The sequence below is a fragment of the Lipophrys pholis genome (genome assembly GCF_963383615.2).
Source record: "Lipophrys pholis genome assembly, chromosome: 14".
Taxonomy (NCBI): Eukaryota; Metazoa; Chordata; class Actinopteri; order Blenniiformes; family Blenniidae; genus Lipophrys; species Lipophrys pholis.
The window spans coordinates 28989803-29013381 of NC_137633.1; the positions used below are offsets into that span (position 1 = coordinate 28989803).

The 23579-nt window shown below is 44.8% G+C and overlaps 1 protein-coding gene across 1 annotated transcript in view; it reads left to right on the forward strand.

Moving 5' to 3' along the window:
* Positions 1–1673: 1673 nt before the first annotated feature.
* The window catches only part of impg1b (interphotoreceptor matrix proteoglycan 1b), a gene marked incomplete at its 5' end in the record, with an annotated part of 32333 nt that continues 10427 nt past the window's right edge, over positions 1674–23579 (forward strand). Inside the window, 12 exons of the mRNA XM_080480610.1 lie at positions 1674–1740; positions 10797–11012; positions 12402–12568; positions 12674–12702; positions 14056–14156; positions 14261–14307; positions 14388–14537; positions 15101–15159; positions 15625–15824; positions 15910–16254; positions 20352–20965; positions 21349–21438. Of these exons, the coding sequence (XP_080336736.1) occupies positions 1674–1740; positions 10797–11012; positions 12402–12568; positions 12674–12702; positions 14056–14156; positions 14261–14307; positions 14388–14537; positions 15101–15159; positions 15625–15824; positions 15910–16254; positions 20352–20965; positions 21349–21438 (2085 nt within the window). The remainder of the gene's footprint in view (positions 1741–10796; positions 11013–12401; positions 12569–12673; positions 12703–14055; positions 14157–14260; positions 14308–14387; positions 14538–15100; positions 15160–15624; positions 15825–15909; positions 16255–20351; positions 20966–21348; positions 21439–23579) is intronic.

A 23579-nucleotide genomic window follows, 5' to 3' on the forward strand; every position in this document is an offset into this window, starting at 1 on the left:
TGACGTAGGCGAGTCACACTGGCGCTCTAAGAATTGGAAAACGGCCACTTTCTCTTTGATAGAAGCACCTAGAAATTACTGTGTTTATGTATGTGGTGATATATAAATAAAGTTGTGTTGAATTGAATTGAAAATAGTTTTCCACCACAGGATACCCAGACCCCATGACCCCACAGGACACGGTCCTCCACAGGACTTCCAGATCCCACAGAACTCCAGGAATTCCAGACCCCATACACCCTTCAGACCCCACAGGACCCTGGACCCCCAAGGTCCGGGGTCCTTGCGGGACCAAAAAAAAAGTCTGTACTGTTAAGACGAGACTCAAGACTTTTCTATTTACTAAAACTTACAGTTAGGGCTGCTCACCCCCCCCCCCCCCCCCATAACCCCCCCGAACAACCACACAAACACACACACACACACACAACTCTCTCTCAACCTCCCCTACCTGAACCAGGGTGGGTTTCCAAGGTTTGTACCCCCCCCCCCCCCCCCCAATCTATCTCTCTGTCTATCCTATCCTTTCCTCTCCTCTATCTCCTCACCCAAACCGGTGTCCCAAACCACTTCTCAAAACACACATTCCAAATATTTTAAGTACCATCTTGTTAGCAATTATAATAAATGTATGGTATGCAATAGGCTATCTAGTTAAGGAGACATCATTGCTTCACATTATTCTGAGACAGAATCAGCAGGATTACGATCATCTCTAATAAGCTTATTTACAGCAGAAAAATCCTCACAACCAACAGAGGCAGCTAATCCCCCCCCCCCCCCCCCCCCCCCCCGCCCCCCGCCAGTCACCTGGTCCGGGCTGTGCACCCCTCCACCACCCCACTTTGGTCCGGCTGTGCACCCAGGAGGGAGATCAAACAAAACAGACAGACCTAGAAGAAAGATGAGGACATTCAGACGTCAGAGAGAAAACAGCTCACAGTTCGACCGGTGGCTCTGCACTACACTGTAAACCTGACCTGACCTTACTCCACTTCCCACATTCTGCGTCTTTTCCACGGCAGCATCCAAAGGCAGGAAAACCAGGCTGGGAGGACAAAGAGGCGGAGCGATGCGGTCTGACACAGCAAGGCACAACAACACACAAAGAGGCTTGGTGTCAGCGACAAGCCGTGCTCGGAGTAGTTTTTGGTTTGGCGTGTTGGCAGATGCCCAGGTTCGCTGATCTGACAGCTGAAGCTCCAGAAGGGGACTAACAGGATGAGGCCAGGCAGCCACGTGGCCCCGCCAGGATTACAAGCAGCAAGAAGAAGGGAGAGAGATTAGACTGCTTTTTTGACCTTGTCACTGTTGTCACACTGACAGCGTATCCACAGAAACTCTCCAGCCAAACTTGGGACTCTTCCTCTCCTCTGCTCTTCTGCCCTGCATGTCTGGCGCAGAAGAAGCAGCGTCCAGGACTGAACTCCAGGGAGTCTGAACTCCAGGGAGTCTGAACTCCAGGGAGTCGGTGCTCCAGGGAGTCTGAGCTGGAGCAGGCTCAGGGCCGGACTGGACTGGACGTCTTCCTCACGGTGCACGCTGACAGCTCACGAACACCCATGGACGACCTTTGCACACTCTGCTAATGGACTTGACGTAAAGACACTCTGCAGTGGATTATTGTTTGCAACTGTGTCTTTACAAATGAGGAACACATAAATCAGCCAATCATGCTTTTGAAGTCGGGACTATTCCTCACTTTGTGTCTGTTTACCCTCCAAGCAAGTCGAATTAAAGGTAAGATCAACTGGAGAAGAGTCATCTTCAGCTCTTATCTTGCAGATTTGTTGCACAAGTGAAAAATGGCAAACTCTTTCATATGACACCAGTTTTTGCAAGTATGAGCGAGTTTGTGTTGAACAAGAAACCACTATTTGTATTTTATAGAGTACTTGTCATTTCTCTGTAACATTTGCAGAATCCAGATTTGTGACTTTAAGAACATGATAGTAAGTTATTGTTGAATTGAGAGCACTGGTTTTTGCTGTGACAGAAAGCTGAAATCAGTGACCCACTGCAGGAGCATCAAGGTGAATCTGACTTTGCTCTCTGAGGAAGTTCCTCTGCAAAGAGCCACTTCGTCCCCGCAGAGACCTTTGAGCTCTAGAAGTCAAGCAAAATGCCAAGCGCCATGAATGACATTGGCTCTGACCTCGAATGGATGTTCACTAAATGAAAGACAGCATCATTTCACCAGTGAAAAGGTTTGTGTGGGCACCGGTTGTCTGGTTGTGTGTGATGTGCCGGGTCAGCTCGTTATCCCCATGAAAACAAAAGCCACTCTGTTCCCAGAGCTGCGGACACTAATCTTTTCTGGCTTGTAGTTCTGCTGTGAGGCTCGTCCAGCTCTCCCTCCTCCTTCACAGGCGCTCGTGTTGGTGCATGTGCCAGTCGGGCTTCAAGCCTTCCCCTTCCCAAAAACACACGCTCACCTTGTAGCGTGACTCTGAAGGAAACCAGCCTGACGTGGCAGGAAGTCAGACCTGGTTCTGACTCCGTCGCTGTACGGGTCGTCCTCAAGAGACTCAGTGATGTTCACTTTTGATCAATTTGTTGCTCTGGAAAACTAAATCACCACAGTTATTGATTGTGTTCAGTAAAGTTTATCTACATTTCTTTCTATCAAGGCCCAGTCATCCACGGCTTCTTTCTATTTTAGTAACATACACTTGAACAGTATGGAGCGCCACAGCACAGAAAGTGAACAAACACAGCTCCAACACACACCGCCTCATGACGGTGGTGTGTTTGCACCCGACGGAACATTGATTGAACAACAGCGACTTTATGAATCAATAACAGCCTCAGCACAAACTGTTTCAACCCTGCTACAAGAATATTTATTCTGGTAATTACACCATTTTTATCAATCAATAACATTTAATTGCAACTCTTTCTTTCATGTTTGAATGATCTCATGCAGATTTCTAGGTCAATGTTAACGTTTTAGGGAGGGTTCCTCCTGAACGTCCTCTTTAACACTCAAACTGACATGTTGAGCTCAGCCTCAGTTTCCACATTCACGTCTTCTATTGTCTTAGGTGCAGAGGCCACGTTACTCTTTACTTCTTTTATCCCCACAGTGTCAAAATCAAACTGAAATAGAGAACATGTGTTTGCTAAATTCCTTCTGCAAAGGGATTACTAATCTGGTGGTAAATAAACAATGACAGGGACATAATATCCCTCTTGCTAACAACAAATTGAGTTGATCTGCTACGTACCAAGATCTTTTACTTGATTATTCCATTTTCTGATGACTTTTTACTTTTACTGACATTCTGTCTTTACTTTCCTCTCTTTACACCCTAATGTGTTAAACTGTGTGTTTCCCAGGACAATCCGTCCAGCCACATGTGGTCAGAAGGGGTTTTAATTATATTATTTGTTTATTCTTATTTTTCATTATGATCTATTCCATGACTTTCACCTTGGACTCAAATTCAGTTTAATGTGTTTTACTTCAAGTACTCACTTTTAAAACAATGTTTTCATAAAGGAACTCAGTTTTGTCTCTGAGTTATTAAGAACTGAAAACAGTTCTGCATATTGAATTATGATCTGCTGTTATGTTGTCATGTGTTTGTTTCCTCCTTCATGAATCATTGTAGCTACACACACAAAATCATTTTCATATTTGACTGTTGTTGTACTTTACTTACCTTATAACCTGAGGTGAAACATCATCTCGTCAGGGGGAGGACACCACTACTGGTGCTCCCTGCCAGCTGACAGTTTGTCTGATTCCTGTCTTTTGATGCTACAAACATCCTCAGTCACATCATTTCACCAAATAATAGCAGAGGACAGAAATCAGATCAAGTCCTATCAGTCATATTAATCTTATTAACCACTGTGAAGCTGTTATTCAGGGACAGACAATGCAATCCAAAAGCGAGCACCTTGGTTTATCTTTACCTTTTTTTTCTTTTTTTTACATACCTTTCAAACTTTACTTGTTTTATGCAGCACTTTGAGATTGTTCAAATGTAAACTGCGTTTACAAATAAACTGTAATATTATTTATCATTATTGATGCCAAGCAGAAGTAAAACGTGTCCCTAACAAACTCCTAACCTGAACAAGCTGTGACAGTGTTGTATGTTACACATGTGTCTGAAAAGAAAAGCAGTGGAGATGTTTGCAGGGTAACATGTGCTTATTTTAATACACATTCAGCTGCTGTAACTTCACATCCAGATTTCTAGTGATTTGCTGTGACATGCTGAATGTGACTGAGCACACCAGTGAGTGTGATAACGTGCACCGTTGTCTTATGGCCGGCGGAGCACTGTGTTGTCGCTGCACTGAGTCTTTGCCCCTTTGGCTGGATTCAGTTTGTTATTTGGGTCCGATGACCTCCAGTCATCATAAATCCTGGCTTATTGTCTTAGGGAGTCTCCTGAGGTTTGCCACCTGGCATCACAATGAACGCCTTTCTTCCAACTCAGCTTTGTTCTGTTTCAATGGGGGACTGTGTTAGAGATTGTTGACTGCCACACAGGCTTTTGTAATAATACAGAATTATTAAATGCCATACCATGTGACTGAGCTTTACAAACTTCTTAGCTGGTGATCCTGAAACTCCACTTTTCTTTTTTCTGAAGGCAGAGTCTCTGACATGATTCAAGCGAATTGGCATATCCGTGTTGCCGTCTGAATGTTTTCCTGTTTTTCGTTAATGCTGCAGCACTTGTTAATCTCTTCAGGTTTACTGTTCAGCCACCTCCTAATTCAGCAGTAATCCACATGCGTGCCTCGCTGCTCATTCACACACATGGACAAACTGACCCTGTCACTGCTGGCCGCTGAGCAGCTCCAGTGAGGCAACGCAGTCAAAGTCACCCCAGGTCGTCTGGAGGGAAGGAGAGGCCTCCGCACACATCAGGACCTCATCAGGGCATGTCTTACCTTACACTACTTTAATGTAACTGTAACTTCAAACAGCTCAATCAGCCGTCCACACATGGTTCTAGATGCACTCATATCAACACTCTGGGATCGTCCATGTTGAGCAAACTGTGAACTGTAATGCTTGAAAGGATGAGTGAATCCAGAGGTGGTCAGTTAACAGTCATCCATCCCTCCTGGACCTCTTCATTACACCGACAGTCTCTGGGATGGACCCAAGCTGATCCCATCTTAAAAAGAGGAAAAGGAACATGCAAACTGCAGACAGATTCCAGATCAACCCAGGGAGGTTCTGGCTGTGAGGAGAAATGGTGACGCACCTGAATTTGGAATGGTTTCACCTGCAGGTCGATCAGTTTGTTTTATACTTCTGAGTTCTGAGGGAGTTAAATGTGTGTGTGTGTGTGTGTGTGTGTGTGTGTGTGTGTGTGTGTGTGTGTGTGTGTGTGTGTGTGTGTGTGTGTGTGTGTGTGTGTGTGTGTGTGTGTGTGTGTGCGTGTGTGTGCGTGTGTGTGCGTGTGTGCGTGGGTGTGGGTGTGTGTGTGTGTGTGTGTGTGTGGGTGTGGATGTGGGTGTGTGTGCGCGTGTGTGTGTGGGTGTGGGTGTGTGTGTGTGTGTGTGTGTGTGTGTGTGTGTGTGTGTGTGTGTGTGTGTGTGTGTGCGCGTGTGTGTGTGTGAAGGTGAAATCCAGGCCGTTAAAAGGGTGAAGTGTATTTACTAGTGCTATCAATTAAAAAGTTAACTAATTAATAGCACAATTTTCTGTAATTAATTGCAATTAATCGCATCGTTTTACTCCTGAAGACTGAAGCTTGTAATGATATTGATCCGGGGAAAACCACGGCATTAATGTCGACTCAACACACAGACACTATATTTCAATTCAAAGACGAGTTCAATGACAGAAAGCAAATGGAAAAGACAAAGACAAGACAGGAGAAGCATTGACAAAATGGAATACACAAAGACAAGATAAAAAAAGAATTCGACTACCTTTGTATATTTTTTGTATTATAGATTCTCTTTAAATTCCCACATTTGTTTCCTTTTAATTTTGGCACTCCTGTGATTCCATATGTTTGTAGCAAAACTATTTTTCTATGCATGGAGAGTTGTCTGTACCTCAGTCTGTCTGTACCTCAGTCTGTCTGTACCTCAGTCTGTCAGTCTGTCTGTACCTCAGTCTGTCTGTACCTCAGTCTGTCTGTACCTCAGTCTGTCAGTCTGTCTGTACCTCAGTCTGTCTGTACCTCAGTCTGTCTGTCTGTACCTCAGTCAGTCAGTCAGTCTGTACCTCAGTCTGTCTGTACCTCAGTCAGTCTGTCTGTCTGTACCTCAGTCTGTCTGTCTGTACCTCAGTCTGTCTGTACCTCAGTCTGTCTGTCTGAAGTCAGAGTTGTCAATGTGTATAATAATTTATCAATGTGAATCTGAATCTGAAAATTCAATCATTCAAATATGAGTTCTGAAAATACAGACAACTCACCAGTTTCGAGTCGCTCAGTTTCACAATTGGTTGATTTTTTTACACGTGACTTTTGCTTCACTTCGGCCGTCTGAAGGATTTGAAGTTGTAAAGCCTGGGGGGGTGTCCCAATTGTACCTCCTATCCCCTTATCTATTGACTTTACCTTAACTTAAGGAAAGGTGTTAGGAGGCTTCCTAAAGGAGTTAGTAAAGGTGTTAGGAGGCTTCCTAAAGGAGATAAGGAAAGGTGTTAGGAGACTTCCTAAAGGAGATAAGGAAAGGTGTTAGGAGACTTCCTAAAGGAGTTAGGAAAGGTGTTAGGAGGCTTCCTAAAGGAGTTAGGAAAGGTGTTAGGAGGCTTCCTAAAGGAGATAAGGAAAGGTGTTAGGAGGCTTCCTAAAGGAGTCAAGGAAAGGTGTTAGGAGGCTTCCTAAAGGAGATAAGGAAATGTGTTAGGATGCTTCCTAAAGGAGATAAGGAAATGTGTTAGGAGGCTTCCTAAAGGAGATAAGGAAAGGTGTTAGGAGACTTCCTAAAGGAGTTAGGAAAGGTGTTAGGAGGCTTCCTAAAGGAGATAAGGAAAGGTGTTAGGAGGCTTCCTAAAGGAGTTAGGAAAGGTGTTAGGAGGCTTCCTAAAGGAGATAAGGAAAGGTGTTAGGAGACTTCCTAAAGGAGTTAAGGAAAGGTGTTAGGAGACTTCCTAAAGGAGTTAGTAAAGGTGTTAGGAGACTTCCTAAAGGAGTTAAGGAAAGGTGTTAGGAGACTTCCTAAAGGAGTTAGTAAAGGTGTTAGGAGACTTCCTAAAGGAGTTAAGGAAAGGTGTTAGGAGGCTTCCTAAAGGAGTTAAGGAAAGGTGTTAGGAGACTTCCTAAAGGAGTTAGTGAAAGGTGTTAGGAGGCTTCCTAAAGGAGATAAGGAAAGGTGTTAGGAGACTTCCTAAAGGAGTTAGGAAAGGTGTTAGGAGGCTTCCTAAAGGAGATAAGGAAAGGTGTTAGGAGGCTTCCTAAAGGAGTTAAGGAAAGGTGTTAGGCGGCTTCCTAAAGGAGTTAAGGAAAGGTGTTAGGAGACTTCCTAAAGGAGTTAAGGAAAGGTGTTAGGAGACTTCCTAAAGGAGTTAGGAAAGGTGTTAGGAGGCTTCCTAAAGGAGTGAAGGAAAGGTGTTAGGAGGCTTCCTAAAGGAGTTAGTGAAAGGTGTTCGGAGGCTTCCTAAAGGAGTTAGTGAAAGGTGTTAGGAAGCTTCCTAAAGGAGTTAGGAAAGGTGTTAGGAGGCTTCCTAAAGGAGTTAGGAAAGGTGTTAGGAGGCTTCCTAAAGGAGATAAGGAAAGGTGTTAGGCGGCTTCCTAAAGGAGTTAAGGAAAGGTGTTAGGAGACTTCCTAAAGGAGTTAAGGAAAGGTGTTAGGAGACTTCCTAAAGGAGTTAGTAAAGGTGTTAGGAGACTTCCTAAAGGAGTTAAGGAAAGGTGTTAGGAGACTTCCTAAAGGAGTTAGTAAAGGTGTTAGGAGACTTCCTAAAGGAGTTAAGGAAAGGTGTTAGGAGGCTTCCTAAAGGAGTTAAGGAAAGGTGTTAGGAGACTTCCTAAAGGAGTTAGTGAAAGGTGTTAGGAGGCTTCCTAAAGGAGATAAGGAAAGGTGTTAGGAGACTTCCTAAAGGAGTTAGGAAAGGTGTTAGGAGGCTTCCTAAAGGAGATAAGGAAAGGTGTTAGGAGGCTTCCTAAAGGAGTTAAGGAAAGGTGTTAGGCGGCTTCCTAAAGGAGTTAAGGAAAGGTGTTAGGAGACTTCCTAAAGGAGTTAGGAAAGGTGTTAGGAGGCTTCCTAAAGGAGTGAAGGAAAGGTGTTAGGAGGCTTCCTAAAGGAGTTAGTGAAAGGTGTTCGGAGGCTTCCTAAAGGAGTTAGTGAAAGGTGTTAGGAAGCTTCCTAAAGGAGTTAAGGAAAGGTGTTAGGAGACTTCCTAAAGGAGTTAGTGAAAGGTGTTAGGAGGCTTCCTAAAGGAGTTAAGGAAAGGTGTTAGGGGACTTCCTAAAGGAGTTAGTGAAAGGTGTTAGGAGACTTCCTAAAGGAGTTAGTAAAGGTGTTAGGAGACTTCCTAAAGGAGTTAAGGAAAGGTGTTAGGAGACTTCCTAAAGGAGTTAGTGAAAGGTGTTAGGAGACTTCCGAAAGGAGTTAGTAAAGGTGTTAGGAGACTTCCTAAAGGAGTTAAGGAAAGGTGTTAGGAGACTTCCTAAAGGAGTTAGTGAAAGGTGTTAGGAGGCTTCCAAAAGGAGTGAATGAAAGGTGTTAGGAGGCTTCCTAAAGGAGTTAGTGAAAGGTGTTCGGAGGCTTCCTAAAGGAGTTAGTGAAAGGTGTTAGGAAGCTTTCTAAAGGAGTTAGTGAAAGGTGTTAGGAGACTTCCTAAAGGAGTGAAGGAAAAATGTTAGGAGGCTTCCAAAAGGAGTTAGTAAAGGTGTTAGGAGACTTCCTAAAGGAGTTAAGGAAAGGTGTTAGGAGACTTCCTAAAGGAGTTAGTGAAAGGTGTTAGGAGACTTCCTAAAGGAGATAGTAAAGGTGTTAGGAGACTTCCTAAAGGAGATAGTAAAGGTGTTAGGAGACTTCCTAAAGGAGATAGTAAAGGTGATCACAGTGGTGTGGCAGTCAGAAAGCACTTTCACTTAGTGACGTCATAATAAGTTAGTGACGTCATAATAAGTTAGTGACATCATAATAAGTTAGTGACATCATAATAAGTTAGTGACGTCATAATAAGTTAGTGACGTCTGCCATGGTGGGTAAAGAACTACAAGTTTCTGAAAACAAGTGGTTCTAGATGATTTCAAGTGGTTCTAGGCAGATTATTGCTTTGGTAACTTACATGATCTGCTCCTTTTTCAGTCATCCTGAGTTTCCCTGAACGCTCCGATCAGCGGGTTCCTTTAAATGTTGCAGCAAGGAATTGTGGGGGAACATGAGCTGGTCTCCTTTGGTAAAGGAACCATCAGTGGTTCCTAAGCTAAAGGAGGTTCTAAAGGAAGCATCAGTGGTTCCTAGGCTAAAGGAGGTTCTACAGGGAGCATCAGTGGTTCCTAGGCTGAAGGAGGTGCTGAAGGAACCATCAGTGGTTCCTAAGCTAAAGGAGGTTCCAAAGGAAGCATCAGTGGTTCCTAGGCTAAAGGAGGTTCTGAAGGAAGCATCAGTGTTTCCTAGGCTAAAGGAGGTTCCAAAGGAAGCATCAGTGGTTCCTAGGCTGAAGGAGGTGCTAAAGGAACCATCAGTGGTTCCTAAGCTAAAGGAGGTTCTAAAGGAAGCATCAGTGGTTCCTAGGCTAAAGGAGGTTCCAAAGGAAGCATCAGTGGTTCCTAGGCTAAAGTAGGTTCTGAAGGAAGCATCAGTGTTTCCTAGGCTAAAGGAGGTTCCAAAGGAAGCATCAGTGGTTCCTAGGCTAAAGGAGGTTCTAAAGGAAGCATCAGTGGTTCCTAGGCTAAAGGAGGTGCTAAAGGAACCATCAGTGGTTCCTAAGCTAAAGGAGGTTCTAAAGGAAGCATCAGTGGTTCCTAGGCTAAAGGAGGTTCTAAAGGAAGCGTCAGTGGTTCCTAGGCTAAAGGAGGTTCTAAAGGAAGCATCAGTGGTTCCTAGGCTAAAGGAGGTTCTAAAGGAAGCAGTTTGGTAGTTCCTGGTCAGCCAACATGGCAACCTGCTGTTTTGGTACAGAATTACTTCTGTGGTGCTAAATTCAGCTTTACAAAGTAAAACTAATGACTTTCACTTTCGCATTCAGCCGTCAGATAACATTTTAAAGTGAAACTTTCTGCTTTAATATTATTCCACTCGGTCTTATGTTCCTCTGTAGTCACAGAGCTGCGCCCAGAGACGCTGCGCATGCTGCTGCTCCGGTAAGGGAGTCAAAAAACTAAAAAAACGGAAGTAAACAAAGCTGCATAAATTACGTTAAATCTTTTTAAAGAATCAAAGTTTCAAATCAATTAATTAAATGAACACGTTATTTTTGACAGCACTATTATTTACTATAAAGAGTTGTGAAGCTCTAAATGTGAGCTGTCAGTGAGTCAGCTCTGGCTTCACTTCATGTCACTGTTGTGCAGGTTTTAGATGTCTCTGCTCCTCGACGCACTTTTGTCAAATTCTAGGTTCATTATCAGACGTCCGAAGACTTTAAAGACAATAAAGCTTTCCACTTCATTCAGGGTGTGCAAACACAGCATTACACTGCACCACCTGTCCAACATTTCAACAACTAAATAAACAGTTTCTAATCTGGGATTGAAAAGTTTCCCGGATGACATCAGACGAATGTCGATCGTGTTTGTCATTGAAAGTCAGTCTTCAGTCTTCTTAACTGTCCAGGTTAGTAGAAATGAGAAGTGACAGTGCACACAGAGGAAGTGTGTGTTCTCTGTGATAAGAAGAGTGTTTGTCTCCTGCAGAGTTTGGTGACCACGGGCTGGCCGGACTCAGGGATGTGAGGTACAGACACTTCTTGGAAGCATCTCGACCCATCAGACATGCCACCAACGTGAGAGCAGAGCGGGACAGACAGCGGACCAAGAGGTCGGTGCTCCTGTCCACCGGAGTCAAAGTGTGTCCTCAGGAGACGATGAAGGCCGTCGTGGGAAGTCACCGGGCGTACTACAAGCTGAGAGGTGAGACGATGCAACGCCGCCACGTCATCACCAATATTAACCCTAACAAGCTGTGAGCTGGTCCTCACGGACCGTGGAGCCACACCGAGGCGGTTCTGATCTAATGGATCCATCTGAACTTCTGGTGTGGGAGAGATTTGTTGTTGGTTATTCAAGAGGCAGGTGATTTTAAATCACCTGGATTCTCTCTCTCTCTCTCTCTCTGTCTCTCTCTCTCTCTCTCTCTCACACACACACACACACACACACACACACACACACACACACACACACACACACACACACACACACACACACACACACACACACACACACACACACACACACACACACACACACACACACACACACACAGGTTTACTTCTGTGGTTGTTAAATTCAGCTTTACAAAGTAAAGCTAGTGACTTTTACTTTCTCAATCAGCCGTCAGGGAACTTTTTGCTGCTCTGTATTCACGGTGCTGCGCCCATAGAGGCTACACATGAGGCTGCTCCGGTAAGGGAGTAAAAAAAACAAAAAACAGAAGAAAACAAAACTGCTTTAACTATGTTACATTCTTTTAAAGATCAAATCAATAATTAAATTAACGCGTTACTTTTGACAGCACTAGTTAAAATATAACATGAATGACTTGTTAGGGGTTCTGGGAGCTCAGCAACACCACAACAGTTCAAACAGGCAACGATTAAGGAGTCATCACCAGAAATCCCAGTTCTCCTTCTTATAACCTGCGTCTTTGTGTTGGACCTCAGTGGAAACCGATAATCTGGAGTTTGGAAGCGGTTGAGTTTTTTTGTTTGGGCTCTTTGTTCAAAGCAGAAATGCCCACAAAGGGGTGCATCCCGAAACGAGAGGTTTGGATTGTTGTCATCACGGGAGGCTGATATTATAAACCCCCCCTCTGGTATATTTAGCCACTAACTGTTAACAGGACTAGTATAAACCATGTGATTTACACATGAGCCTCATTTTAAAATCTCTGCGGTGTGTTGCTCTGCGGCAGAATATTTGTAAATGCTTCATTGATTTTTATGTTTCGTGTGATCAAAGGACTGCTATGCTGTCGCTACGCTGTCGCTACGCTGTCGCTACGCTGTCGCTACGCTGTCGCTATGCTATCAATGTTTGACAGTTTCTGAGCCGATCAACGCACGCCTACTCTCGTGTTCTCCCACGAGAGGAAGTTGGTATGAAAAAGGGTCAGAACGAGCTCCAGGTTTGATTTTGTTCTCTAAACAAATTTTAAGAGTTGATATAAAGAAAGTTTACGTGACACTGGACACTGAGGAAACCAGCTGTTGAATCCTTTCCAGTAATAGCAGTGGGAACTCCTTGGTTTTATAAGTCACTGGTATATCTTCCCCCTGAATGTCATGTGTTTGTCTGCAGTGTGTCAGGAAGCGATCTGGGAAGCGTTTCGGATCTTCTTCGACAGAGTTCCGAACTCGGAGGAGTATGGATTGTGGGTCTACGCCTGCCAGCATGAGAACCTGTGTATGGACGACCTGGCCCAGAACTTCAGCAGTGCTCAGGAGCACCTGGACCTGGTGGCCAGAGTGAGGGGCTGAACACACACACACACACACACACACACACACACACACACACACACACACACTGGGTCGCGCTGATGTGTAAATGTGTTTTTGTGTTTTTTCCAGAGAGTTGCAGAACAAGCACACCTTGAAGGGTAGGTGCAAAGAAACTTCTCTGATTAATGTGATGATTCATCCTTTCAGGTATTGAACACTGTGGTGTGTTCACAGTTCATTTCTGGCTTGTAGCTTTGCATTATGGGTAAATAATTTTTTGTTGGTATGAGACATACGACTCCAGACCAGAACCGGCCCGCCAGAGTTCATTTCAGAACATTTATAGTCGCCAGCTAATCTCAAACAGGTTTTATACTGCGAGGAAACCAGAGCAGCAGCAGAAGGAAGCATGGGAAGAACATGGAAACTGCAGAGAAAGGCCCTACATGAGGAGAGAGTAACAACCACCACAACACCACCCTGACACCACCACAACACCACCATGACACCACCCTGACACCACCACCACACCACCATGACACCACCCTGACACCACCACAACACCACCATGACACCACCCTGACACCACCATGACACCACCCTGACACCACCACCACACCACCATGACACCACCCTGGCACCACCACCATGACACCACCATCACACCACCAGGACACCACCCTGACATCTGTCCTCCTTTTCTCTCCTTCGACCCTCTGACAGAACAACAGAAAGTGCCGCCCCCCCCCCCCCCCCCCCCCCCGCCCCCCCCCCGCCCCCCGGTCCTGTGGACCTGTGGAATTGTGGAATTGTTGGGTATTCTTGAAATGACTGTGAGTGTGAGTGGTGTGTGTGTGTGTGTGTGTGTGTGTGTGTGTGTGTGTGTGTGTGTGGTGTGAGTGGTGTGTGTGTGTGTGGGTGGTGTGTGTGTGTGTGGGTGGTGTGTGTGTGTGTGTATGTGTGTGTGTGTGTGTGGTGTGTGTGTGAGTGGTGTGTGTGTGTGTGGTGTGTGTATGGTGTGTGTGTGAGTGGTGTGTGTGTGCGTGGTGTGTGTGTGAGTGGTGTGTGTGTGAGTGGTGTGTGTGTGAGTGGTGTGTGTGTGCGTGGTGTGTGTGTGCGTGGTGTGTGTGTGTGTGATGTGTGTGCGTGGTGTGTGTGTGAGTGGTGTGTGTGTGTGTGGTGTGTGTGTGTGTGTGTGTGTGTGTGTGTGTGTGTGTGTGTGTGTGTGTGTGTGTGTGTGTGTGTGCGTGTGTGGTGTGTGTGGGGGGTGTGTGTGTGTGTGTGTGTGTGTGTGTGGTGTGTGTGTGTGTGTGTGGGGTGTGTGTGTGTGTGTGTGTGTGTGGGGGGGGTGTGTACAGGTGGAAACGCATCATGTAAGTGTAAAGTCTTTGCACCATTTCATCGGCTCCGTGTCTCTCGGGCTGAAAACACATGGAGGTGATCGTTGGAGGGGAGGGAAGCCTGCAGGAGGAATTACTTTTCTAACACAAGGGTTTCATCTTCATTATCAGGATGGCAGCTGGGAGCCCGGAGCTGGCTCCGGAGCCGGGGCCGGGGGCGGAGCCGGGGCCGGGGGCGGAGCCAGAGCCGGGGGCGGAGCCAGGCATCGAGTGTGAGTGTGACCAAGCTGCTGTTAAATGCCAGTGAACACAGTAGATGTTATAACCCAAGCAGACCATAACATTTGTTAAAGTGGTGAGTTGATGTGTTTTTCAGGCCTCTGGACCCCTGATGTGGTCCAGGTTCCCACTGCGGCTGGCGTGGTCAGTTAACAGCTCAAAGTGCAAACCTGATGTTTTATATAAGAGCTTGAATGCAAAACACTGCTGGATTTTATTCCCAGATTAAAGAGGAGGCCAACCTGCTGAAGGAGAACTCGGAGGAGTATATTGTGGAATTCAGCGTGACCATCGTGGACCCTGCCTTCAGTAAACTGCTCAGTGGCCCTGAGGCCCCTCAGTACGACCACATCAGACGAGAGCTGACAGAAAAAGTCAGTTTTCATCTTTCTGCAAACACGGCTTTAAAAACCTGCTGTTCGCCCTTCCTCTTCTGTCCTTCAAAACAAACGTCCTCTGTCCTCACTTCACCTCGCTTCTGTCGCTTTACGAAGTGTAACACTCACCCTGATTGATTTAACAGCTTTAAGGTTGCATCTTAGGATAAATCTTCTAAACAACGATTAGCCTGGAATAGTAAGATCTAATCATTTAGATTATCTCTGACTAAGAAGGCGTTGAAGGAGACTCCAACCACAGTTCTTAAGAAAGAAGTTTAATGGTGACAAACCATGAGGAGAGAATTTAGAATTGTCCTCTATCTACTAAGAACATGTCCAAACTGACCCCCTGTGCTTCCGCAGCTGAGTGTAAATATGCAGATGTTTGTCATTATGATTTGTGTTCAGTAAAAACTTTCCTGAGGAGATTCAGTTCCTGCTGATGTGGAACTGAGGTGAAAGGGTCTCAATGGAAATCACCTTGATCTAACGAAGAAGGTAGTCTGATATTTGATTTGAATTTATTCTATTAAGACTCCATTTTCTTATTTTTGTAGATGCTGCACACATTTAAAAAAGTTCCAGGTTTCAAAGAGATACGTGTTCTGGGGTTTCGGTGAGTTTGAGTCAAATTTCATCTAAGATTTGTGATTATAGTTAGAGTGTCATTTATTTGACCTGTAATGTGGTTGTAATCAGAGTAAATCATACTTTGTGTCAGTCCTTAATATTCAGACCTGCTTTGATGAAGAAGGTTCAGTTAAGAATAAAACTGAGTGTAAATTCATTCCATTGTGGCAGAAGAAAGAAAAATACCCAAAGCATGTATTTATGTTCTGAGTTAACCTTTTCCAAAGTAATCACTGCCGGTACAATCATTCCATCTTCACAAACCTAAAACACTGTGTTTAATGAAAAGAAGGAAATGACAACTAAACAATCTCATAAAGCACATTTCATGCAAAAAGAATGAAAACAATATTTCATGGGTTGAAACCACTTCGGAACATTCTGACTGTCATGATTTCTGTCCTCCTCCATGAGAGGTTTGTGGTTGGTGACGCACTGTGTGCTTGGTCAGATCAGAGGACGTGTCTGTGCGCTACGCTGTGGTCTTCAATGGGGAGACAGAACTGAACGATGACCCCGAGGGGTTCCAGGAGCCTGACGTGAAGACGGACCAGGATGTAAATGCTCCTAAACTGAAGAACATCATAGTTACAGCTTTGAAGCAGGAGCCATCGCTGCCCCTGGACATACAGACTCTCAGCTTCGAGGCTGGTGAGCATCAGATCAGTCACGTCATGTTCACATTCACAAGGGGAGTTTTTAAAGTGATTGAGTTATTTTGACTTTTCTTTTCCAGTCACCACGGTTTACCCCGTGGCTGCACGCGGCATGAATCCTGCTGAGTCAGCAGTAACAGAACACCCTGGCATCAGGACCATGACAGAGCACAGCACCTCCACCCAGAGCTTCATCCCCACGGTGGCACTCCCAGAAAACTCTTTAGCAGCATCGACTGTCCCACCTGAGGGCCACACCTCTGTGCCTGTTACCCCACCAACCCTCCCTGAAGCCGCTGTGGAGACTCCGTTAACGGCAGCAGTAAAGGAGGAGACCACAGGAGGAGGAGACCAGGAGGAGGGTGACGTCACGGCACCACACGCTGACGTGGAGGAGATTCCAGCAACTGGCCGTGACGACACAGGTAAACCTGGGCAGGACGACACCAATGACACTCTGGTCATTCTGGTTTATGGTGTAGAAACCACACAAGTTGAAAAATTCAGAGCATTATTGATTCACAAAACACTCGGCTGTGCTTTGGTCTCTCCTTGGAGTAATTTGCAGATGATGGGAATAATTCCTGAACTGATATCACATCCTGTCATCAGCGTGGGCGTTCTGTGTCCTACCTCTGCTGCTGCTGGAACAGGTGGAGTGGAACGATAGAAGTAGCACATCAGCACAAAGTATCAGCATTACACAGTTTATCGTACACAAACTACTTAGATAAAGGTTGATGGGGTGTCGAGGTGTGTTGCTGTAGCTTTTCACTGAATTAAATGTAAAGTTATTTTCTGAACTGAATGTTTGACAGGTTAAGGCCACAAACAGAAATGTTTCAATATTTCATTGGCTAAAGTATGCATCACATCTTAATGTGTCCTGCTCGGGGTGAGTAATGGTCAATCTTGAGTTTATTAGCCCAATTAATGGTAAACTAACCATTTATACAAATAAAAAGAAAAAAGGTCTCAGAGGAAAATGTGCAGTTTAATTCAACATGGACAAACTTAAGAATACAGAATACTTCTGGATTCACTGGATCCACATCTTCAGTATTTATATTTGATTAACCGGTCAGTCACACAACAGCAATGTGAATACATGTACTGCATTCCCATTGTCTGACTAGGAGGTTAATTTGGTGAGCACTTCCCTTCACACACACAAAGCTGTACAGACAAGTGGAACTTTGGTGCACTTGCATGACTTGAGTTCAGGGCAAGTTTTGGCTGCTTCAGAGGCACTGCTACAGTTTTAAATCTAGAATAAGATCGGATGCTTTCAGGAGGTGACGCCTTCAGCACACAACAACCAGATAAAAACAGTGGTAAACCAGCTTTTCTAGATAACTTGATTGTCAACCAGAGCATTTGAATAAACTCGTGAGAACAAATGATGAGAAAGTCTCCCTCCGTGAGAACAACAGCATGATGGTTACATGAATGTGGCTCACCCCTCTCTCACAGCGCAGTGTGTATTGCATGGAGTACAATGTAAGTGTTCATGCTCAGGTTGTGGCTATATCAGTGGCGGGCCGTCAAGCCAAAGGGAAATATCAGAATCACAGACTGATGTTGATTATATTTTGTCCATGAATACTTCTTAAATAATTCCAAACTGTCTGTTTGCTCTCATAGCTTCTCTCCTGTCTGCTGCTTCCAGACATGTATTTCCGTCCATCCATCCCTCCATCCCTCCATCTTCTCCCTCTTATACGTCCCCGGGTGGTGGTGGTGTCAGTCTGAGCACCGTCACCCAGATCACATTGACCCATTAAGAACCTTCCTGTAGGTGGAGAGCCCACAGGAAGGTGGAGAGCCCACAGGAAGGTGGCGCCCGGCGTGGGACATGAACCCTCTACCTAGAGATGGGACATGAACCCTCTACCCTGAGAGTCTCATGCTCTTCCAACTGAGCTGGCCGGGGCCTCTGTGAACTTCCATATTAAAGTTTTTAACCAATCACATTTTAGCCATCAGCTGTTGTCAGGTTGAAGAAATCTGCCTGAGGCCTTCAGATTCAATTCTTTAGGCGTCTGCAGCGTAAAATAAGTGTCGGTGACGCTGCTGCTTCAACCAATCAGATTTTGATATTGGCGACTTGGGGCTTTTAAGATGGAGCAAAGGCTTACGATATGATGTGGAAACATGGGCTGATGATCAAATTACATCAAATGAGTGTGGGAGGGAATATGTTTAATTGGGTAAAGGATTTTTTGAAGAATAGAAGGAGTCCAGCTGACTGAAGAGTGGGGGCTGAAATGGAGTTTTAAATTCTCAATGGAAAAAACTCATGATCAATTCATGATATTTCAAAATGGGAGAAGCACAGATGGGAAGGAGGTGGAATTATATGGGAACAATATTGAGAGGGTAGATAAGTTTTGATTTTTCGGGGGGGTGGTTTTACAGAAAGTGAACATGGAGAGAACAACGAGTGGGGAAATGTAAAAAGGTTATCCATTTTGTGAGGTGTCTCACAGGGGTGAAACGGGGGGCTAACGCGGCACCATTGAAGTGAATACACACAGCTATGATCAGGTCAAGACTGGATTATGATAGTGTGGCACATGGGTCAGCAGCAACATCAGTGTTGGAAAGGCTGTTGGTGGTTCAGGCTCAGGCATTGAGGGGGTGTCTGGGAGCAGGGAGGACACCTCCAAGATGAGGCAGGGGGAAGTGCCTCTTGGTCTACGGAGGAAACAGGTACAACTTAATTACTGGATTCACCTGGAAGGGCACGGGGAGGAGCATCCAACTAAGAGAGGTATGAAGAACTGCTGGGAGCCGGAGAAAACTAAAAAACTCAGTTTTGGATGGACCGGAGGGGAAACAGAGAAAGAGACGGGAGTGCAGGGAATAAAGTTCTGCCCACCAGTAATATGGCCGGTAGTTCCTGTGTGGAGGACTGAGGGAGGAATGATAGATTTAAGCTTGTTGACAAGAAAGGAAACTAGGGAGGGGCAACAGTTGATGAGTGAAGTCTGTGAATATATAGAAGAAAATTATCGGGATTATGTACAAATATACACAGACGGATGGAAGGAGCCAGCAACAGGAGCTCCTGGAGGAGCAGTGGTGGAGCCCGGGCATGAAGGAGGGATGAGAGAAAGAACATCAGATCACCTGAGTGTGTTTACGATGGAAATGTATGCCATCTTTATAGCAGTGGAGTGGGTAAGAATGGAAAGAGTAAGCAAGGCTATGATGTGCAGTGATTCGGCGGAGGAACATGGGAGGAAGAAGGACTATGATGGAGGGATTGAGGAGAGAAAGAATGGAAAGAGGAGGAGTGAAGGAGACACTGGTGTGGGGAGAAAGTGAAAGGGGCATGAAATATCTAAGCAGGTTCCTGAAGGCAACAGGGTTATTGGGGAAAATATAGAGCGGTGGGAATGACATAGAGAGGGAGAACCAGCAGATGGCGGTAATGCAACAAACATGGATGCAAACTGCCATAAAAGCAAAATAAGAAGAAGAAGAAGAAGAAGAGTTGATTGGCTGGCACTGATGTCGGCACTGCTTCACAGAAACGGAAAGAGTTGTGAAAACAGCGGGCTTGTGAGCAGAGAGAGCGACCAGCCAGTTCAGAGTGAAAATGAATGAGGTGGATTATTAAGTTTGAAACTGACTTTAGAGGAGAAACTGCAGGAAACTGCTGGTGAACTGAGTGAGGTGGTGACAAAAACCTTGTAAGAATGTTATATGTTCATTAAATGGCTACTGAGACATCAATCAGCCTGGCGGTAATAATGCTGCCGAGCAAACAGTAAACATGGGTTTGATTCCTGAGATAGATTTATAGAATTTATTTATTTATAGTTATCAGCTATCTTTAGTGCTCAACCTTTACATGGGCTCGGCGTCTCATGATGATGTAGCTAAAAAGTTTACTTTGGCATTCACTGGTGTTGAACTCTGATGTCCTGAAATAAAGTCTGCCCCATCAAGTATTTGTAGAAACCCCAGAGACGCTCCTCAGCTGCTCAGCTGCTCAGATCACAAGGCACATGGATGCTGGTTTGGCTCCTTTCCCTTCACGACTAAGCATGATGGAGTGGTGACTGTTATTGATCTTATTTACATCTAGTCCTGGTCCAGTTTGTGGCCTCCGCCCTGTCTACAGCGTCTCTGCCCCCCTCCCCACCCCACCACCACCCCCCGCTGTAAAACCTGCCAGTGACAAATGAATCCCTCCCCTCCTGGAAACTAACATATTGTTGCCGTTCACTCTGCTTGGTGACTGTGTGTTGAGTGAAGAAGCTGCTTGGTAATTGGTTTGAAGCTGCTTCTCGCTGCTGGTTGTTGCTAAGCTAAGCTAAGCTAGGTTAATCACCCCTTGACTCCAGCTCGGTAGTTAGCGGGGGGGGGGGGGTTAAATGAAGCTGGATCAACTTGAAACTTGCACACTGTCCAGGCTGGACAGTGTTGAATAAAGCAGTGCATGTAGGCTCTTTCTGACAGGAATGTCTTGGAGGTGATAAAGGATGTGTTCCTGTTGTGTTTCTCGGAGCAGAAGCTGAGCTTGCAGATGACGACGCTGAGGACATCCCAGAAATGCAGAGTGAACCTGAAGAGGAGCTGACTGCTGCTCCTGCTGCTCCTGCTGCTCCTGCTGCTCCTGCTGGCGAAAGCGCCAACCCAGCAGACTCGACTGATGCCATCAGTCCAGCTCCTCCAGAAGCTCCAGCCTCCACATCTCTGGAGGACAGGGTCCAGGGTCTGGAGCCAGGCCTAAACGTGGGCTCGCGGGACGGCTCCGAGGACAGCGAGGATCTAAGAGGAGGGTACAGTGGAGTGACTGCAGTCGCCACGGAGCTTCCTGCTCAAGATTCAAGCACTGAAGAGGAAGCAGGAGGAAGGGAAAACAGCACGGATGCAGAAAGGCCCAATCCTCTAGAAGAGGAGAGCGGCAGTGGATTTGCTTCGGAGTCAGACGAGCGACCATACGAGTCGACAGCTGCACCGGCCATGCGGCAGGCCAGCACTCCTGTGATGACCGTGGTGCAGCGCAGCAAAGAGCTGGTGGTTTTCTTTAGCTTGAGGGTCACTAACATGATGTTTTCTGATGACCTGTTCAACAAGAGCTCCCCAGAGTATAAATCCCTGGAGAATACCTTCCTGGAGCTGGTAGGTACACAAGCTTTTGCTCTTGATATTATACTGATCCATGCTTCACTCTCATACTTACTCTTATAGACTTGTCAGCAAGTCAAACAAGGGGGTAAATGTGAAAATATGGCAATGTTGAGTTTAGATTTGGAGTCAGACTAAGAGGATTTTGCGTTAGAGCCCATGTTGGTGCTTCACATATTGTCCTGCTCTGTGCAGTAAGCCTTATCCTCACTGCTTTTTTATCCACAACTTGACAGTCAACTAGATAAAGATCTATTTTTTCAATGAGAAATGTATTTTTATAAAAGTGTTGTAAGATCTTCTGCAGGATCTAATGCTTTGTTTCCGAGGACTGATAGTGAAAGTCAAAGCTGGTCAAATGATTGTGTTTCACTCAGACTCAGCACTCTGCGTCCAGGAAATGGCCAAACCCTGGAGCTTCCAGTAAATCTGGGCCTAAGAGACAGACAACGTTAGCCTCCATTCCGGTACTTTTTTCCATATTGGAACTTGCATCTCTAATGCCTCAGAGAGAGCACGACCTTTCTATTTCCTAACTAACCTTTTCCAAATGCAGTATTTTCAAATTCCAAAAGCACCCGATGCATCTAACCTTTCTCAAGAAACTTCTTGCTGTAGTTTGTCTTCTGCTTTCACGCTTGGAATAAACGCTAGACGATGCTACTGCTGCTTCTAATCATGTGGTCCGGTTTCATCTGTAAACCTGATTCTGATGTCAAGTTTGTCTCTGTGTGTTTTGCCTTAATGTCCTGTTTCTGATGTTCATTTCTGCTCCCGGGTGTCGGCGCTGCTGATGTATTGACGAGCAGGCACTTATTTCTCTAAAATCGTATTTAGCAGAGATGTTGAAAGACACTCAGAAAATGTGATGTCAGGATGTTTCATCTTTTAATCGCCTCCTTTCATGATGCTCCTCGTTAGCCACCGCCAGTACAGATTAAACATATTGCTTATACATAATGTACATTCAATAATACCTGAAAAGCACATATTTATTCTATGAAAGGTTTGTATGCAAGGGGTTTGTGAGCTACTTTTAAAAAGATAAAAGGTCATATGAGCAAGCAGGTTAACGTTTGAATTGGCTGCAAGTCAAAGTTTAGCCTCGGATGTTAGGACACATACACAGCGGTATATTATACTTATATACAATGGTACGATAATGTTTTGAATCAATTCAAACTAGTTCAATTTATTGTATTAGTGAGTTTTAATTCAAGGTGAAACTGTGTCATGCATGTTGGTTAAAACTGAAGGCGTTGAAATATTGTCATAGATTAAATTATGGCCCATAATTCTCCTGATTCCTTGTGTTGGACGTGTTCCATCACAGTCTGGCTCTCTGGAGTTCAACGTGTGTTTCAACTTACTTCAACGACAAAGAGATTACTGGATGTTTGAATAAAAACAAACTCAATATTTTCATGCCTTATTCCATCTCATTATTGATAAGAAGTAAGTTTTAGTGCAGAGGTGCACTAATATTGTTTTGGTAAAAGTAACTTCATCAATCTGATTGTAAAAGTTTCTGTTTGAATTTAAAAGTTATTCATGGTGTAAAACCAGAAGTCTTCTGGAATGAAGAAAAGCATTGAGGTGGCTCCTTTTTTGGTTTTCTTGTGGGATTCGGAGTGAAATTTGGAAAATAAGGTATAAAAAGCTTTAAAACCTTTATCAGACAATTGCTAAACTACTTTTTGAAGCATTTCAATTTACACGATAATAGCTAACACAAGATGAACACAATCGTGCCATTTATTATTAATATAATCAGGAAAGTTGCAGAGCGGAGCAACTCCTATTTTTCACAAGCTTCAAATTGGCTTAAATTGAAGTGTTTCTCATTACATTTCTGTACGATGTGATGTTAGAAGTCTCCACTTGGTCTGTCTCAGTGTTCCTCAAGACATCCGCTGTTTCATGGGAACTGTGATTAAATCTGCTGTCGATCATATTTTAAGCAGTCAGGTAACTTTTCGGACAGGTGAGAGGTTACGGACACTTTAACAGGCATCGCTTCATTACCACTGATTCTAAAAACCACTGTGGTGTGCAGTTATTGTTCTGGGTTTTGTGATTGTCATGAACTCAACACCGAGTCAGAAACAGGAAGAAATGACGAAAATGAAAAATGTGTTTGCTTGGTTGATAAAACCAACCTTGAAAGTACATTTGTCTGTTCCATACATTTGTAAAAACAGATTGTTCTGGAGGTGAACAGCATCCAAACATGTTGAATAACCAGGCATGTTGCTCATTGGTTATAATTAACCTGAATATTCCTGCATGTTCAATGTCTTAAAGTGGATGACTGAATGCGACGATAGGATTAGTGAATATATCTGGAATGTAACGCAGCATTTTGTGATGCAGTGTGAATGATGGGGCTGGGCTCGGCTTTGGTCATTGGTTTGTGCTGTAAGAAGCTTTAAGTAATTCTGCTCATTTCCAGCGCCACACACATTGTGCTATTAATGGTTTCAATCTGCTTAGTGCCATGTCAGTCAGGTGTGTGCATCTGCAGCTGCAGGATGACGGACACGCTGCTTCAGGCTCAGGAATGAACCTGTCACCAATTGGACAAGGTGTTTGATTTGGGAACATCTGT